A 20,580-nucleotide genomic window follows, 5' to 3' on the forward strand; every position below is an offset into this window, starting at 1 on the left:
TTCCCCCTGAATCTTACAAAGGCAGGAAACAATTTGTTGCATGTACTGGACATTCCCAAATTATTGAAGTTCTACATAGAAAGAAAGATGCATATCAGACTCACAAACCAGCTGTTAGACGTTTGATGTTCCTTTTCTGACTAGGAGATTGCACAGTGGATTATGGCCACCATCACCTTTTACCGTGCCAAAGCCAACTCTCCCTTTGAGACAAAGTGACAGTTTAGTTGGCTGAGGTATTAGCTGTGATGGTGGCTCTCTATAGAAGGGTACCGCTTGCGGACCTTTGCGGAGAGGCCACACCATAGAGTTGGCATACTTTTACAAGACACAACTGACTGAAAGCACAAATGATAAGTGAGTCAGCAGGTGGGCTGGTGGTGCTTCGTAACCCCTTCCAGTGAGGTGCAACTGCTTTTTTAACTTTGAATGTACGTCTCGTTTAGACTAATACCATTTAAAAAAAAAAAAAATTCAATTCAAATACATTTTATTGGGTGTTTCAGTATCAAATAAAATACAAATAGTACAGACTTAAAGACATACATTAATACAGAAGAACAGTACAGTACAATAAAGCGACAGGGGTAAAAATCAATGTACAATAGGTTACAAAATATTACATACTTCATTAGTCGGCTTATCCGGTAAATTATAGGTAAAATATAGCACCAAAGATATGGGGATGGGTCTCAGGATTCCAGAGTGAATCGACCTAACAGGGTAACTCCACACTGTTGGCTTGTGGTGGTGTCAGATCAGGTCAAGTGCTTCGGGGGGGAGAGGATACCTAAGGTAGTTTATGGGTGGTAAAATAACTGTCAAGAGTAGACCACATCCTTCTCATAGGGGGGCGCCAAGGTGAATGTTGGAGAGCTATGTTATCCGCTCCCCTGAAGCTAATTATCCAGTTGAGCCAGCAAGCAAAGGTAGCCTTGTCAGAGTCTTTTCAGTTACTAAGGACAATTTTAACAGCTGCAGTGAGCATAAGATCAAGTAGTGCCCTGTCGTCCGCTTGAAGGGAGGGCTCTAGGGTGAAACCGAAGGCTAGGTACGGTAGTTCTCTGGACGGGGAGATGGGGAAAATTTTACTGATAAAATCAAATATCTTGTCCCAGAAGGGGGTTACACAGTCGCAATGCAGGATAATGTGTGCTAGGTCGCCTTCCGCCCGTTTACAGTTCCAGCAGAAGGCTTCTTGGCTGATGTTATGAGCATAGAGACGCGCCGGAGTCCAAAAGGTTTTGTGGAGGAACCAATATTTGGTCTGGGATAAAGTCGGGCTAACTTTGTGTCACATGCAAGATTCCCAGGTATTGGTCCAGTCCGCTTCCGAAATCGGTCTAGATGACATTTCAGACCAGAACTGTGTGAGTGGTGCGGTGAGATTGGTATGTTGGGGGCGAATAAGTTTGTAGAGATGGGACACTTGATGTCCTAGTCTGTTTAACCTAGTGAGGTAAGATGGGAGGGAGGGTGGTGGTAGAGAGAGTTTCGCTTTAGAGAGTGCAGTTTTTATGTTTAAGAAGGTGTAGAACTCTAGGGGCGCAAGGCTATAAGTAGTTTGTAAGTCTCTGAACGGGATAGAGTATGACCCCTCGAATAGTTGGTGCGGGAAAAAGATGCCTTTCTTAACCCACCGTGAGTTATGCAGAGGTTTGCCCTTGTATAGTATGGACCAATTATTCCATAAGGACTCCCATCCTGAGCGGCAAATGCTATGTTCTAGAAATTTGTCGATTTTAAGAAGTGCCGCTTTTGTGTTACGAAAGATCGATTTCGAGTGGGATAACATGTTTAGATTGAGTGACAGGGCCGCAGCAGGGGCGATTCCGCCTACTATCGATTGTTCGACTTCCAGCCAAACCGGGGTGTAATTTACCGCAGGGGCTAGCCAGTGGGCACCTTGTCTAGCTAGGAAAGCGGTCTCATAGCGCCTAAAGTCCGGTAGGTTGACCCCTCCTAATGATTTGTCCAATCGTAATTTTTTAATGCTGTTCCTCGCTTATTTTCCTTTCCATAAGAAGTTGGCGAGAGTTTGGTCCAGTTTGTGGAAGAAATCTTGGGTGAGGGTTAGAGGAAGCATTGAAATAAGATAGTTCACTAGCGGGGAGACCGTCATTTTGATGGTCTCTATTCTGCCCCACCACGTGATGAAGCGAGGGGACCATCCTTCCAGTTGGTTTTTTATTTTAGTTAAGGTAGTCTTCTCATTTTGTTGAAGGGTTTCCATAAGGGAGTCCCCAAACTCTATCCCCAGGTACTTTACAAATCCTGATTGCCAGCAGAGCCCAGAATTCCCCAGCATGTCCTTAGTGGCTAGGATGTTCAGAGGCTTGACCTCCGATTTCTCTCGATTGAGTTTGTACCCTGAATGGGTGAAGTAGGATTCAATGGTGGACATCAAAGCGGCGATGGAGGGCTCCGGGGATTCAGATACTATCAGGATGTCATCCGCATAAGCAGCTAATTTAACGCAGGTATCTCCAAAATTTACTCCCTTGATGTTGTCGTTCTTTTTAATGTCGGCGATGAGAGGTTCCATTGCTAGGAGGAAGAGTGACGGGGAGAGGGGGCAGCCCTGTTTGGTCCCCTGTTCCAGGCCGAATGGATCCGACAGTGAGCCATTTATGGCAATGCGAGCGGATGGGGAGAGATATAATGCCATAACCATATCTATGAAGGTGTTACCTAGGTTGAAGGTGGACATACAGTGTTTAAGGAGGAGCCATGAGACTGTCGAACGCTTTCTCCGCGTCCAGCGTGATAGCTACGGAGGGAGCATCAAACGCCTTGGCCTTTTCTATAACATGGCAGAGAAGTCTCGTGTTGCCGTTAGACATGCGATATTTTAGGAACCCAACCTGCGATGTACTAATTAATTTAGGGAGGATCAAGTTCAGTCTGGACGCGAGGATTTTGGTGTAGATCTTGCAGTCCAGATTTATCAATGATATAGGTCTATAGTTTTTTGTCAGAAGCGGGTTCTTCCCCTCTTTGGGTATGATAATAATGGTGGCCTCACTCATTGATTTTGTTACCCCTTTTTTTGAGGCAAAGGATCGGAACAGTTTTAGAAGGGTTGGGCTTAATGAAGACCCGAGTTCCTTGTAAAAACCGGCAGAGAAGCCATCGGGGCCTGGTGCTTTATTGCGTTTGAAGGTTTTAATGGAAGCCGAGACTTCTTGTAAGGTGTGTGGGGAATTCAACATCAAATTATCAGCGTCATTGAGTTTTGGGAGGCCTAGGGAGTTCAGGTAGTTGGAGCACGCTTGAGAGTCGAAGTCTAATTTATTCTTGTAAAGATCCTCGTAAAAGGACTTGAAGGTGTGGAGAATGAGGTTTTGTTTAGTTTGGACAGTATTGTTTTGATCTTTGATTGAGGCAATGTTGAATTGCCTATTTTTATGTTTTAGATAGGATGCCAGTAGCTTCCCTGCTTTGTTACCTTCACATACCCTCAGGGACTTGAATTTATTAACCCAGACCCCCGCTCTCCTGCTAAGAATCGCGTTGTATTCGTACTTCTTTTTAGTGAGGTCATTTAGAATCGAAGTATTGTGGAGGTTCGCCGCATGGGATAGTTCCAGATCCTTAATGTCCCTTTCTAAAGCAACAAGCTCTAGATTTAGTGACTTGTTTGTTTGCGCCCTAATGCCAATAATCACCCCTCTTATAGTGGCTTTAAGTGCGTCCCAAACATTCGCTATGTCCGTGCCCGGAATATGGTTTAAGACAAGATAGTCCTGTATGGGCGATTCAATTTTTTTCTTGTTTTCTGGTTCTGTGAAAATATCGTCATTAAAGCGCCATCTCTTCGGGGGAAGGATAGAACTGGAGCCTGCTAGTTTAGTTTGGATGCTGGAGTGCTCTGAAACCAGTTTGGGGGCAATACTGGTTTCCTCAATAAGGTGAGTGAAAGGGCTATTGATAAGGATATAGTCAATTCTGGAGTAGGAATTATGGGGAGTCGAGTAGAACGTGTAATCACGTCCGTCAGGGTGTTGCAGACGCCACGAGTCTAGTAGGTCAAACTTGGAGCAGAGGCGTTTCAGACTATCGTGTGAACGGGTGGGGTGGTAGATACAATTTGATTGGCGATCAATTACCGGGTCTATGGGTAAGTTGAAGTCCCCCCCAACTATAAGTAGTTCATCTTGAGGTATTTTTTCGAGTATGGGGGAGAGGGAATCCCAAAAGATCTGATCGTCTCCATTCGGGCCGTAAATATTCATAACGTGGATGTGATCATCGATCTTTAGAAGGTGTGCCTTGACTAACCTACCATCGGTATCCTGAGTGTGTGATACTAAGGAAATATTAGATTTTTTTGCAATAAGGGTAAGGACCCCTCTCTTTTTGTGTATGGCTGAGGAGCATAAGGTGTGTGAAATCCAGTGTTGTTTGATAAATTCAGCATCTTCGTTAGACAATTTGGTCTCCTGGAGGAGGAAAATGTCGCCCTTGGATTTGGCTAAATATTCTAGGACTTTCCTCCGTTTAACTGGGTGATTGAGCCATTTGACGTTTAGAGAGACAATGTTAAGGCCTTCCGATATAGACTTGTTGTGGGTCATGAAGCTGCAGGGTGTCTAATACCATTTTTATATGTAGTGCTTATTTAGTTACATGCTTGTGCAGCTATGAGAGATTCAGTGCTGCTGAAGAAACAAGTTACTTTTAACTACATTGGGATCTTTAATAGATTCACATGTGGACCTACTTCCTTTCAAAGGCTCATATGGATTTTCTCCATTTATAATTGTGCTTCAAAATCTGATCTGCAGTAATCTCCAGGTAGTTGGAGCTGAGAGCACATTCACGTCACTGGCTAAAGTTTGGGTGTTTTGTCAGTGAGATTAAAGGGCTATTAAATAAATAATGTTGTTTTGCCTTTCATTTTCGAATACTGTTTAGCTCTGTTTTACAGTATGCTCTGACTTCCAATTCAGCGACCGGAAATGATTCAGGCTTGTGGCACTCTAAAAGATACCAACACTAACGAATCCTAGTTAAAAGTAAGTAGCTTGTTTATCACCAGAGGTCATGGAGTATTAGCAAGCAGTTTTTGGATAATATTCAGGGCTGCTTAACCCCTTCCGTGCGACCGCGATTCCCCCCGTGTGCGGCCGCCGCCCGAACAGGGCGGGGCCGTGACGAACCCCAGCTGTCATCAGCACACGAGCACCGTGGAGCGTGACGGCTGGGGTTCGTCACCAGCATGGAAGGGGTTAAACCACCATCCCTTGTCAAAGGTGAAACTACTTTATAGCTTTCTGCACATATTGTGAATCTATTACTGAATCATTTTGCAAAAGAATGACACTTACTGATAGTTTTTTAGCTTTCCATGTTATAATTCCATATATGGTCCAGCCAGACTCCTTGGGAGGGTTACCATTATCCGATTTTCAGGACCAGTTTAGGGAACTGTTGGTTTGAAGGTCAACATGCTATAAGAGGTGCGTGATAAAGATACTTTATTGGGTATTTCTTTTTATTGTGATCTCTTCCATAGGTGGGTGAATAATACAGGTCCTACTAAGGTGCAGAATCATTAATACATAAAAGTAAATTTTCTTAAGTGCAGTGCGGCTACGTGCTGGTTGAAAATATTGCATATTATATTATGGTGACTGTACACTAGCCTTTGTTGAAAGGTTAAGCACATGCAAAAGGCTAAATAGGGCTGTTCTTATGAGCACAGTCCATTTCCATTATTAGGCAGGCAAATTAGTCATTCCCCTTCCATTGGGTATGCAGTCTTTACTCCCTTCCTGTATTCATGTTACATTTTCCTCTGTGCAGTTGAGCACATCAACCACCATTTCTACAGGTGTTTCACACTAATATTCTTCTCCTTACAGGTGTGCATGCATCCTCACAAGGTGCTATCAGATGTGGTGAACTATACTCTCTGGTTGATGGAATGCTCTCACGCCTCAGGCTGCTGCCATGCCACCATGTTTTTTTCCATCTGTTTCTCCTTCCGAGCTGTTCTGGAACTTTTTGATAAGCAGGATGGGCTCCGGCGTCTAGTCAATCTGGTAGGTGATGATATATGCAGGGACAGTGGAAATATCTTGCCAAGATAGAAATACATTCCAAATGCAAGTATTTGTCAAAATTCTATTGAATTGTTGAATAGATTTTGCAAAGGAAGTGAGTAGTATTAAATTGAACATATACTAATAAATGCATCTCAATTAAAATAATGTATTTTTGACAATAATTCAGAACATTATAGTGCAATGTAGAAATTGATGCAGAATTCTGATACTGTCAAGTAACAGCCCTGCAAGGTTTTGTAGTCTGCAATAAATAAGATGGTTCAAGTGGAAAACTATGAAATAAAGGGTGTGAGTCCTCTTGTAAGAAGAGCTCCCAAGTAAAAAATAAATGGACATAAAAGACTGTGTTAAGAGATGCTGAAGGACCTGCTTCTAGTGCTTAATCTAGGACAATTTATTGTGGACCTTTCACCCATCTTATTTTATTGTCCAGCTCCCTTTCTATGCTTTACTCTTTCTACGTCTTACTCTCTTTGCTAGCCAAGACTCTTTCTATGCTTAGAGTTGTAAATGTTGGGACTCATGTACAGTGTAACAAAGTAATCACATATCATCAATGTCAGTGAACAACGACAACAATCTTAAAACTTTCCTATTCAACTAATGTCGGTTTTCCCTTTTGCTTTCACTGTTTCTCATTTGCTGGGTCGCGCCAGGACACACTTTTGAGTAGCCCCGCACGTTACAAATCTCCAATAACAATAACTTTATTCGGCATTAAAGATAACACCATAAAAGTCAAACAACCTGCAATATACCATCATTCTATTCAAGTTACAGATTGGCAAAGATTCTAGTAGGGCCTTCTCTAGGGAATTAATATATAGATTGAAAAGGAAAGGTGCAAGGATACACCCCTGACGCACCTCCCTCTTGATGTTAAACTGGCGGGACACTTTCAAGTCCTTGGAGTAATGTACTACAGTCCTTGAATCACGATGAAGATCCCTCAAAAGCAAAATAATGTTATTGTCAATGCCAAGAGATGACATCAACTGCCATAGCTTGGACCTGTTCACACAGTCGAAGGCAGAGGACAGGTCCTTGAAGGCTAGGTATATGGGGCAGGCACGACCACCGTATACTTGTTCAGGGCAAGATACAAAGTTAGACACTGCTCCACAATATTTCGACTGGGGCGAAAGACGTATTGGATCTCAGATAAAAATGTACTTTCATCCGCCCAGGATACCAATCTGTCAAGAATCATGCTTCCCACCACCTTCACCACAGGGTCCAGGAGGGTTGAAGTTCTGTCCCAATCACCCTTTTCAAATATCAGGACTATAGTTGATAAAGCCCAGGAATCTGGGCGGCCCAGTCTGACTGAGGCATTAATTACAGCAGTGAGGATGGGGGCCTAAGTATCTACGTGGGCAATATAGAGGTCCGTCGGGATCCCGTCTGATCCCGAAGCCTTTCTATTAGTCAGGCCTAGTATACCAGCTCTCACCTCTAGTTCGGAGAAGACAAGATCCTCCCTTTCTTGCCCCTCGATAGGCCTGGGATCCGGCTGGAAGATGCCCTCAAAAGGATGTACCCAATCATCCTCCGTGATGTGGGCGTCCAATGAGTGAGCATTTTCTTCTGAGAGAAATGACTATTAATAATAGCCCAAAACTTAGAACTGTTTCGCAAAGTACTTGCCTCCGCTAGGTCAGACCAGGCCTCCTCCTTCATGGCGGACTTACGAGTTGCTAGCGCAGCCTTATATGCTCCACGCAGGCCTTTGACCACTACCATATCTCGGGGCTTATCGCTCAGAACCTGTCTCAGCATCTTAGAGGCCTGGGAACACGCAGAGTCAAACCACCTTGGGCCTGCTAGCTCCCTGCCCCCATCCTGGACACTCAGTAGCCTCCGTATGACAGCAGACATAATACGAAAGTGCCCAAGATGTCCGAGGCACTAGCCTCTCCATCGAGACAGGTGGCAAACTCCCTACGACACTGATTTGCAAGAGACTCTTGAATTAACTCTGGTTCTATACACCCCGATTTAAAGCTCCTCCCTGCCTTGACTGCTTTGGGAGGGGCTCGTCCCCCACCTGCCTCAGAACATCTAGCCGTGTGCTCATGACGGCCGGGAGCCGTCCGAACTCCGCCCACTGATTAATTCTCCCGCACAGGCGGGGAATTAATCGCGCGTGGGCGGAGCGGCAATGTTCGGACGGCTCCCGGCCGTCATGAGCACAAGCCTACTGTGACTCATGACGGCCGGGAGCCATCCTGAGCATGGAAGGTGTTAAGAAGATGTCGTAACAGTTCTGAACATTCAGGATGCAATCCCGTAATACTGATCCCAGCTTTGTGAGATTACCCTCACACTCATATATGGTTCCAGCGTTGTAGAAGTTTACCAAAAGGAGTCTACTCTTACCACTAGACACCAACAGCACCTGTACATTTGGCAAGGCACGGAGTGCAGATACGGAGATGTCAGGGACGGCTAACGAGACAAATGTAATGAGCCCCTCCTTAGCTCTCACTGACAAGGAAGGGTTTGTTTGGACAAAGAGGGTTTTATAGTCATCCAGGTGAAAATTGTTCTTAATGGCCCAGGTTTCCTGGACGCACATCACGTTACAATTTTTCACAAGGGCCAACCACCCAGGATTGTCTATCTTATTTGCTAACCCCGCGATGTTCCAAGAAGGAAACTTACACCCTCCGTTCTTTCTCAATACCTGTCCCTGGAGTTGAACATTTTTCCTGTGGAGCCAGGATCACGGGGTCCGAAGGAACTACATACCGTCAATCACCATCTTCTAACGTGCTCAGTGGGGCAAACCTGATAACAGTGCTAACCCTTATGGTCCTCTCCATACGGCCCCCGAAGGGAACTTTAGAGAAGGTGCCGGATTCAGTAGTAGGTTGTGGTCGCTATTTCTGCTACTTTCTACTGCCCAAGAAGGACAGAGGACTTCGTCCTCTTTTAGACCTTTGACTTCTCAATCTGTTTCTGAAAAAGGAGAAATTCAAAATGCTCACGCTTATACAAGTTCTATATGCTCTAGATCCAGGAGACTGGATAGAGTCGCTCGACTTGCAGGATGCTTATTTTCACTTCCTCGTCCTACCTGCTAACAGGCACTACCTTCTGTTCATGGTAGGCCAAGAGCACTTTCAGTTTACGGTGCTCCTCTTTGGCCTTGCCAACGCCCCTTGTTTGTTCATTTAGGCGAGGGAAGTGGTTGCTGCTCATTTGCGCAGGTCAGGGATTCCAGTCTTCCCTTCCTCTACAATTGGCTGTTGAAGGTGGGCTCTCCCCAGGCAGTCCTCTCCCACCACCAGATTTTGGCAAACCTTCTGCACTCGCTAAGGTTCACTATCACAATGCAGTAGTCACACCTAACTCCCTCTCAGATGCTCCCTTTCATCTGAGCTGTTTTGGACACAGTGCAATTTCGAGGCTATTCCCACCCCCAAATAGTGTCCAGGATATTCAGACTAGAATATCGATGGTTCAGCCTCATGTCCTCCTGCATCCAGGCATATGAGGACTCTGCAGAAGGACCGAAAGTTCCAGTGAGCACAGCATTAGGGGAATCTCTCCATCATGGTCCATATCTTGGAGGGAACTGCAAACGACCTGCAGTGGTAGCTAACAAAGTACGTGGTTGGGTCAGTGGCAGACACTCCTCCCTTCTCTACCCAGAGCTGACTGTGGTGACAGAAGCCTCACTTCTAGTCTAAGATGGCCATCTAGGGAAGTGGATATCAGAGGACTCTAGTCTCCAGTGGAAGCTGGATTCCACATCAAACTGTTGGAGCTCTGAGCGAACCTATGGCATTGAAGGCCTGCCTGCCTTCCTTCAGTCAGTGAAGTGCTGTTTCAGGTGTTTAAGGCCAACACCACCAGCATGTGATACTGCCACAAACCGGGCTATATGGTGTTATGGAGCCTTTGTCAAGAGGCTCTGCGCCTCTGGAGATGGCTGGAACACCAGACATATCCCTGGTGGTTTAATACCTGGGGGGCATTCAGAAGACCAGGGCGAACAAACTCTGCCGTCGATGCCTACCAGATCACGAATGACGTCTTCATCTGGAGGTGGCGCATGGTCTCTTCCAAGAATGAAGAGAGCCTTGGTTGGATCTGTTAACCTCCCTCAAGAACGCGCAATGTCAGCAGTTTTGCGTGTTATGTTCCAAGGCGGCACTCGCTCAGACACGCTTTTCGTCTAGTGTGGTGCTTAGGTCTACTATACGCCTTTCCGCCAATGCCACTACTCCCAGGAGTCTTTAAGAAGATCAGGAACGACGGAGCACATGCCATTTTTGTGACTCTGAATTAGGCACAGAGTCTGGTATCCTGAGCAGTTGTGAGCATGAGGCCACCAATCAGGCTGCATTATCAGGAGGATCTTGTGTCGCAGCATCAGGGCAGGTCTCTGCACCCAAACCTACCAACACTTCGCCTTCATGGATGGAAATTGAGCAGGGCCAGTTAATAGCTTTCAACCTTACACCCGAAGTCTGCAATGCAATGTTGCCAGCCAGATGTCCCTACACCAAGATGATCTACAATTGCCGTTGGAGCAAGTTTGTGGCATGAACTAGAGATTAACAAGTTGTTCCCCCTATCTGCACCACTTTCTAGAGTTCTTCGGTTTATTTTCAATCTGGCTGTCCCTGCATTTCTGCATTTGCCAGACTGCCCATCCTTGTTCAAGTCCCCTATTCTACAAGGGTTTTTGAAATGTCTTCAACGCGTTACCTCCTTCTCCCTTCATCATGCCTCAATAGGACCGCGAGTCAGTCTTGACATTTTTGATGTGTGCTCCTTTCGAGCCATTATAAAACTTCCCTATCAGGCTACTTACTATTAAAACAGCCTTTCTAGTGACACTAGCATCTGCCCGGAGGGTCAGTAAGCTATAGGCTTTATCACCTTGCCTCCGTACCTTATCTACCCAGACAAGCTAGTTCTTCAAATAAGAGCCTCTTTCATACCGAAGGTGGTCACCCCCTTTTATGTAGCCTAGTCCATCACCCTACCTACCTTTTACCCCACCTCACCCCTCTATAGAAGAGGAGAGACTCCATCGGCTGGACCCAAGTAGAGCGGCGGCATTTAACCTTAACCGCACAGAAGGGTTCCGGGTGGATGATCAACTCTTTGTGGGGTATGTCGGAGCCAAAAAAGGAACGGCAGAAATGGGCCATCACACAATGGATAGTGCACTGCAATAAAATCTGCTTCACATTGACCAAAAGCAACTTCCTGGAGGTTTCGGAGCTCAATCTACTAGAACAAAGGCTGCAACCACTGTTAGATTGCAGACTACCCATCCTGGATATCGGCCAGGCAACAATGTGGGCCTCTCACCACACGTTTACAAAGCACCACTGCCTTAACAGTCGGGTCTGTCGAGATGGGCATTTTGCCAATTTCGTCCTATAGGACTTTCCAGTGTAATCTATGTTGCAGCCCCAACTCCAGGGTGGAATTGCTTGGATATCTATTCTAAGGTAGGGAATCTGTGGCTATAAGTCTCAAGCAGATGAGCAAGTTACTTACCTTTGGTAATGCCTTATCTGGTAGAGACTGTCTAGATGCAGATTCCTTACCGACCCACCCATCTTCCCCGCTCTGCGAACGGATTCGGAATATAGGGATTGCCCCTTTCGATGGCCCTAGTTTGATGCACCAGTGTTCAGTGTTCTTTGTGGCTCCACAATTCTGGCATGGAAAGTCGTGAATAAAAACTGACGTTGGCGCGCTGGTCTGGCGCCTTTATAGGCACCATGAACGTCACAGTGTGGAAAATTCCATGCGGAGCTGATTGATATCATCTACTGGTGAACGGAAAAATATACAGACCCAGTCTGATACATGGGGAATATTCAAAGCTAAGGAATGTGTGGCTAGATTGTCTCTACCAGATAAGGCGTTATTGATGGTAAATAACTTTTTCTTTTATATACTTGTGTTTATTCTTTATTAGTATATTTTCTGTAATTGTCGGCAGTGTTAATCAATATAATTCAAGGTGTCTATTTTTGAATGGATGCCATTGCTGATGAAATTATTTGTTTAAATGTAAAGATTACCATTTTCTGAAGGACTTCTTACTCCCTTCCAAGGCACTGAGGAATGTTCTGCGCCAACTGTTTGTGGAGCTGGCAGTTTATCTTCAGTTTCTATTTTAGTGGTGGTGGCTCACCTGCCGGGCATTATTTCACCATTCCAGGGATCAACTTTGTCTTAACCATTTCCCTTTCCTATATCTAGTGTATTGATTTCTTGTGAAATAATTTATTAGAAGGTGTGACATTTCTGATATGTAGACATCACTCTCAGTTTTGACTACACTACAACCCGGAGGAACGGTAGTAAGTTATCTTATCGTAACAATGCCTTAGTCATACAAAGTGTGAGCTATATTTGATTTATGATATACTCTGTTCTCTTCCCTCAATTTCAGATTAGCACCCTGGAAATCCTTAATCTCGAAGACCAAGGAGCTCTGCTGAGTGATGATGAGATATTTGCAAGCCGACAGACTGGTAAACATACATGTATGGCACTTCGCCGCTACTTTGAGGCACACCTAGCCATCAAAGTGGAGCAGGTGAAGCAGTCTCTGCAGCGAACAGAGGGAGGCATTCTCATACATGCACAGCCACCGTATAAGGTATATATGAGAGACATTCCATTCAAAGCCTATGTGCAAGATTGGACCAGTGAGACTGGCACATCCACACAGTCACTTTATCATGTGGAGCGTAATTATGTCCATCGTATGGTAGCTTTATTATAAAGGGAGAATAGGAAAGAGTTAAGGGGTTCTTCATATACTACCTCTTTCAGTGCGGTTGTCGAAATCCTGGGTGGACAACTGTTTTACAGAAAGAAAGGATGTTTAGTTGCAGTCACAAACATCATACCCACAAGGCTCTTAAACAAGTCTGCATTCTTGTTCACTCCAGCTACTATATTATGTAAGAAAAAGAGGAGACCTTTTACTCAGATACATCAGTCCTTAAAGATCACCCTGGCGTACTTCAAGGAGATCTGAAACATTTAGATTTTCTAAACAATATGAACTGATTTGACTACTCAGTCGCGTTCTGCCCTACAGTGAATGTCTGGATGTTGAGGGCTTGGAATCAGGTAGCTCTGGTTCTACAAATAATGTGTTTGTATAATTGGTTGATTTTCCGCATGTATTTATAATAAAGATTTACGTGATATTGTAGTGTAGTTCCTATTATCCCAATAGGCTCTGCGCATTGGAATAATACCTTCAATAGTATAGGCCTAGACCAGACGTTAACTAGGTCTACTACTGTCGATATTAGACTTAAAGTTTTGGGTTTGCCAGCTAGCTCAGAGTTCACTAGAAACTTTCTCGAATGTTCAGGAAGGAATTAACTTCCCTGATTAGACAAGAAGGGATTTAGTTTCTGACAACCATAGAACATGACAACTTTGCTCTCCCCTAATCAAGAGTGTATCTCGAGAGTCGTGTGAACAAAAGGCAATTTATTTTACTCAGTCAGTACGTGCATTCTTAGTCTCATCAGATTGTAGAGAAAAGGAAGAGACGGGCGTGTTCAATAAAAGATGTTATTTATTGATCAGTCTCTTTTCTCGTACAAGAGAAATGGATCGATATTATTGCAATACTTATCGTTAAGTAAAGTGCATACATTAAAAGCAGAAGTATAAAATAATACTGTAAAAACATTGATATGGTTTCTAAGCCATATGAAGGTTTAAAATGAATAAAATATATTACATACACATATACATTTGACTAAACGTACTCAACTGGTGTTTCTAGATACGCCTACCCCGTGTACCTGACCTAAGCCTAATACGTGGGCGGGAATAGAAAGTTACAGTTTAAGTTAAGTTTGTTTTTGCCAAGTGACTGACTAAAGAATTCTCTGCGAGGGGTTATTCAGTTCTGTACCTGGAAGTTAGGATGAATGAGGGATGGTATCTCTCTTCTCTGCTCTCGATATTCCAGGCTGCCTGCGAGGGCTACCCGGAAACGCCGGTGCTGGATTTCTCGGCAGGAGAAAGCAGCGCGTCTCGTTCTCAGCGCGTCAGGAAGGCGGGGCTGCGCCAGCGGGGTCTGCTCTGCTCTGGGCTTCGGCAAGTATGGCTGCTCCGTCTCGTCACCACCGCGTGTGTTTGCATAGGGCAATATCGGTAATATTTATACCTTTAAGGTGCCGAGATTGACGTAAGGATGGACATAGATACGTCAATAAGGATGTCATACGACCAGGTCGTTAGCACATTCTTTTGCTGAAGTTCTTGGTGAAATCAAAACAATGGCCGCAGGGTTTTTCCCAGGTTGTCATAGGTTTGATTTGTTATGAGAACTCCGTATGCCTTATCAGGGGCTGCAGGAATATCGCTTGTCTAATTAGATCGCAAGCGTTATGACCTAATCAGATAACACGTTCCTGTGCCGTAGTGTGGCTTCGTCAGATAACGGTATCTGCATCATGGGGGTTTGCTGCCTCATGGGCTGACTGCTAGTTAACTTGTTGGTTTGTTAACCAGAATAGGGTCAGGAATAGGGGGATCGATTCAGAACCTATAGGAATACATCACACCCACTCCACGCTAACTATGGTCATATTTACTAATCTATGCATAGTAAAACATAGTACAATACATTATAGAGTATTGTGTATACCTTACCACCCCAAAATACATAAATGCATTTTGAAATTTTCAAATATACGGAAGAAATGCAGTCATATGTATATTATGCGCTCAAGCTGTAGAATAATGCTAAAGTAACAACGCATTTGTATACATTATTGCTATTTGGTATATGAGATTTACACATGAAATGGCTCTTAATACAGAAAGAAAGTTTGAGACCACTTCATCACAGAATATAATAACAATGAACATACCAGCGGGCAGCTAATGTCTATAAGCAGTCTAAAAATAGAAATCTTAGTTCTCTAGGAATAGTTTCTTACTTTAAGCAGAAGATAAGTGTCCCGAAAAATTGTAAAAAATAATTTGGGGCTGCTCAAAAAATTGCTGTCCGTGAACTGGAGGGAAAATTGTTCATGTGACTTTATTATTAAAGTTGAAGGCCAAATTCAGGGAACGCCGTGTACGAGTTTGTTCAAAAGTCCCTATTTCTGTTCTGGTGAGAACATCATATCATTTAGGCTTTCGAAAAAGTTGTCAACAGCTTCCTGGGAGAGTTCCACTAACTCGGAAATAGGTGTAACCATGCATTCATGCGCATGATTGTCTCCATTGACATTCTGATTTGGATTGCTGACAGAAGGTCGTACCTGATCGATGCTGCTTTCATCTTGTACTCCACTACCCCTTAATCGTAGTGGTGAAGCTTCCACGAATGCCGTCATCAGGATTGGTAGCCTTTGAGGGCAGCACAAAGCATGAGCCTTGATCGGACTCAACAATGTTTCTGCATCCATTGGCGCATCCGATTGTAGTGTCAGACAGGTGTCTAACACGCATTCTTCTCCGCATAGCAGGCACCTTAATACAGGTAAAACACATCGTTGCCACATAGGTCGAAAGGATAGAAACCAAGTCATGTTCAGGTCTCTAAGCCGGGATAGTCCCAGGATTCTTGATATCCGGTCCCGGTATCCAATGGCTAGGATTGTTTCTTCCCTTGTCGCAGGTATTTTGTCTGTGACATGGTTTGCCATAACGAAAAATAAGGACTAGGAATAGGATTCCTGCAATCAGTCCTAAAATGAGGGGAAGTCCGCCAAAAATCGAATGGACGAAGTCTGGAAAAATAACCAGTATGGCTTTGAATGGTGTTAATGCCATTGAAAATACTGTCTTAAATACTTGTGAGACCCCACTGGTATCAGAAATATTTAAGATTTCATTCAGGATTTCTGCGAAATGTATGGGGGAATTAGTTGATAACATTGAATGTATCTCTGCAGTCGTCCTTGCGACTTGTAGATCATATGTTTCTTTTGATGACGTGAGCCTGGTCGGCGTCTGAAGAAGCACTGTTTTCATTCTGCTTAACCCCTTCAGTGCTAATGACAAGGGTAACTCGTCATGGAGTTTCCATTGATTTCAATGGAAATTACATGAAGAAGAGCAAATACCCTTAGCATCCAAGTGGTTAAAGTATCTATTCGAATAGAAGTAATTTTCAAGTTGGGCCATGCCCTTGCCTCCCTGTCTGGAAAGGAGCTGGGGAACAATGAGTGTCCACAGCACTTGACCTTCGCAGTCGTAGTTACGAGATAAGGAGTCCCGGGCATAAGACTACAACATCTGCGATCTACAATTAGAATGTAACTCCCATTATAGAGTCTTTGAAAGAATGGTTCTATCTCTGTTGCAGGTGCGCCTTGCTGGTGACATGAAAGGTTATTTGAGTTCCCTTCACAGGCTCCGTGCAAACTAATTCCGTTACACAGAAGTGTACCGCTTAGTGACATTGCACAATTATTGCCACTAAGAAATACTTTCTGTCCTTTATTACTGACACATGCATGTGAATAGGGCAGGTCCCATGTTGTTTTAATGTACCCCTTTCCCAATTTCTCGTACATGCCAGCCTGTATATATTTTTGGCAGTATTGAAACCTGAAGGTTGAAATTGGAATATTTATTATCCCATGTATTATCCATTCACTGACAGGTCGTTCTGACATTGTCACTGGTAATCTCTCAAGTTTCTCAATGCTCAGGATTGTATAATCAGCTCCCTTTTGGGCCATACTGATTTGTCTATCAGTAAGGTTAAAGATATAGAATAGTGACGTTGTGTTGATTAAACGCCAAGGCACATAGCCTGAACGCAGATTTTGTAACGTCCAGCCAAGCTGTACAATAGAACGCAATTGGGACTGACCGTGTTGTAATAACAGTAAGTCTTGCGATAATATGTCGATTGCTGAAGACACAATGCTGTCCAAAGAAAAAATTCTGGAGGACAGAGTCATTAACCCATTGTCCACTACAGAAAGTGATTTTTCCAAATTAATACGGTCAATTTCCCGTATTCTCTCTGCTGTTTCAATTTGAGTAACCTTCCAGGCCTCATTGTATGCTGCATATACTGAGGCTGCTATGAAACGCTTTTGACGCTGTTTGCCTGGTCCCATAGTGAAATCACGCAAGTCAGCACCATCAGTAAGTAAAGTTAGGTGTTGCTTAATTTCTGCCAGTGTGGAAGTTTGTAGCCATTGAAGGCATAATTTGCCCACACTGTAGGTGGTTATTATCCCTGGGTGATGTCTTTGAGGATATCTAGGGTCTGGCCTTGTCATTTTGAACCCCTGTGTTTTGTTCAGGAATCTGTCTTGACAGTTATTAGTATCTGTGGGCCAGATCAACCATTGTTTCCAATCTGGATGTGTTCTGTTTTGGTTTAATACATAATTTACGTCTATCTCTTCTTCTGTAGAACTATTGCTGTTCATTGTTGGTTTTGGAATAGACGGTTTATTTAAGTCTTTGATTTTGGCTAGGCCAAGACAGGTGGTTTGTTGAACAGTGTCATTTAAAAATATAATTTGTTCTGGGATCATGCAGGCTCTAAACAAAGATTCTATACCCTGTACTTGCCATTCTTTTGTACCCCAAACACTTTTCAATTCAACATTTTTGTCCCAATAATCAAAACCAAAAGTATTCATTTGTTCAAAGAATGAGTCTGAATTTATCAATTACGTGTTGGTTATCATGGTCTTCATCTCTGTCTTATTTGACAATTTGAAATAAAATGTTTCAGCATTACTTATGTTAAAACCTGAAAAATATGAATATTTGTCGTAAACGGTTCTTGAGCTTCCTTTTGGAGGGGTTGCACAATGTTCCCATTGATTATAATTTAAAACATTTCTAGGTTGTGCAGATCTATGTAGAAAATGGTTACCATAGTGGTTATAACAGTACATACTATCATAATTTGTAGAACCCTGCAAATAATCATGTTTGGTAAATTTAGCAGACATTACTAAGTCAGACATCATATTATTAATGCTTTCGAAGTCCCAATCATCAGCAAATGAGCTTGGTTTTACAAAGTCACTCAATGAGATCTTAATTTGGTGTGGATATTTCAGGATTTCGACCGGACCATACATTTCATAGTCAGTGTTATCCCATGCTACCCCACCCGGTATAGGATTGGCTGTGAAGTTGGCTGAAGAAAGTTCTCTTTTCTCGACGTGTGAAGATGTGTGTGGTTTGAGGATCAAGTTGATTTTCTGACTTGCTGTGTCCATTTTAGCATATTTTCCCTCAATGAAGCGTCCCAAAGTTAGTACCATGATGAGCCAAAGTATGAGGATAAATGCACCAAAACCCACCCAAAATTCAAGCCATGGAGAAACCAGATATGTTTCTTTCAGTTGTTTCAAAAGTTCTTTAGCTTTATCTTTAAAGGTTTTTGATGATGGCTGTGTCTTTGATTCACTGAAGCCTTCAGAGGAATCATCGAAGTTTATGAAGTAGCCGGATGCAGTTCTGTCAATTGTTCCAATTGGTTCAGGATTACTGTTTCTTGCATTTGCACTTGGTACTTCATTATAGATTGGTGTGTCTCTGCTAAATGTTTTTATTTGGGTTTTCAGAGGTTCATTGCATTGTTGCATAGTCCTTGTTGTTCTTCTCTAGGCGTTTCGAATGTAATGAGCCTCTTAGTTAGGACCTCTGTACTGGTAGCAAACCTTGGTGTTCTGCTACTTATTGGGAGTCCACTTGGCCTACTATTTGTTATCGGCCACATGATTGTGGTTTTACCAGGTTGATGGATACAACTCGGTTCTCCTTTTTACCAGCAAGCGGCGGTAGTACAACTGATCTTGTCCCGTTGACAGACAAGACAGGAACTGCTTTTCTGTAAGAAGGCCCAAATTCCTTCTTTACCGCGATCTTTTCTCTGACCAGATCCCCGACTTTTGGAATCCAGACAGGTCTTGCTGGGACAGGTGGTGGTTCTTCAGTGGTTGTTGGCTGTTGTTTCAACTTTATGTTGCTCAGGTCTTTTCTTGTTTTGTTTAAGTCCTGCAAAATAGCCAAACGGTCTTTGATATCAAAGCTTTTTTCTTTCACCACTGAAGTCTGACTATCAAGGTCAGAGATCAATCATCCTAGTTCCAAATAATAATTCGTACGGACTGAATCCCTTCAGAGAATTTCTTGGCAAGTTATTTAGACTACGTTGGACACTTATTAGATGTTTGACCCACCCAGCTCCCGAACCTAATATCCTTTCCGTTATAGATTGCTTTATGCCTTGGTTTTTTCTTTACACCATCCCGTATCCCTCAGGAAAGAAGTGAGAAGATTCCCGCTGTGCTATGCTCATTTGGCCATGTGTCCCCTCAGGCTGGAGGGCTAGAGTGGAAACAATGGTCAAACGTAGCATGCTCTTAGCGTATATGCCATTTAGACTCGCAAATCTTTGTATAACAGTCCAGACGTCAGCCGAGTGCTGGTGGTCTACATTATAAGTGGAAACTAGCCTGTATATGTTAATCGCAAGCCTTGCTTTTTACTCTTGATTTTTTCTGGAGTAAAACGACGAGGTATGAAGCTGTTTCTCTCCCCACTGCGATCTCTGTTGCAGTTTGGGCAGTTTTTTACAAACATGGTGTGATGCAGGCTCATGCCTGGCCACCAGTACCGTGATTGTAATTCTTTCAGAGAATCTTTTAGTTTGAGGTGTCCGATACCCTCGCCCATATGTGCGTCTGCGATTAACAAGTTTCTCCTGTCCATGTTTGGAATCACTCTATCCCCCACTCCAGGGATTCGAGCAAAAGGGACGGAGTTTGCATCGATTATGTATTATAATTGAGTGGATAGTTGATCGGTAGCGCTGAGCAGTCGCCTTTTAATGACGTTTTCACCGCCAGCACTGTTTCACCGTCAATGTATTTTAATGTACGCTTTTTTCGAACTACGGGAGCCGATTTAGTTGCTACCGCTGTGGCTGTGTCAGCCAATGAATTCCCTGCAACGTGAACGCGATCACGCTGATGACTCAGTGAGTGTGTCACGTGAGTCTTTGGTAGTTCTTTTTGTAAAAGAGCTATTTGTTCCCAGAGCAGTTTCTGCTTTATTGTTGCATCTGTGTCATCTTTGTAACCGTTTTGAATCCATGTCTGCAAATCATTGTTATATGATTTGACGCAGTAATATGAATCTGACACTATAAGTGTCGGGAATTCGCGATCCGCATTATCTAGCGCCATTTTCAATGCTAATATTTCAGTTTGTTGTTCTGAATTAGTTTCTACTGAGTGTGTTTTTGTTAATAGAGGTCTTAGTTTACCTCCGCGCCACACTTCTTTTGTAATCCCACATGTGGGGTTGTATGCTTGTTCTCCCCAAACGGGGGGTTGAGCATGTCCGTCTGTATAAATTACACAGGCGTAATGTCGTAAAGGCAGAATATCGATTGGCAGAGGGAATGTTCTTTCATATTCTAGATTTTTTAATTCCTCTAGTTCTGGATCAAAGTAGTAGTATACTTTGTCCGTTGTGATTGAACTCACCCATTGTA

At 43.5% G+C, this 20,580-nt stretch overlaps 1 protein-coding gene across 7 annotated transcripts in view; it reads left to right on the forward strand.

Moving 5' to 3' along the window:
* DCAF1 (DDB1 and CUL4 associated factor 1) overlaps positions 1-20,580 on the forward strand; it is a 928,365-nt gene that overhangs the window by 284,288 nt on the left and 623,497 nt on the right. For all 7 annotated transcript variants that reach the window (XM_078661275.1, XM_078661278.1, XM_078661277.1 and 4 more), the window contains 2 exons: positions 5,868-6,047; positions 12,502-12,711. In XM_078661275.1, the coding sequence (XP_078517401.1) occupies positions 5,868-6,047; positions 12,502-12,711 (390 nt within the window). The remainder of the gene's footprint in view (positions 1-5,867; positions 6,048-12,501; positions 12,712-20,580) is intronic.

Source organism: Lissotriton helveticus, chromosome 9 (genome assembly GCF_964261635.1).
Source record: "Lissotriton helveticus chromosome 9, aLisHel1.1, whole genome shotgun sequence".
Classification (NCBI taxonomy): Eukaryota; Metazoa; Chordata; class Amphibia; order Caudata; family Salamandridae; genus Lissotriton; species Lissotriton helveticus.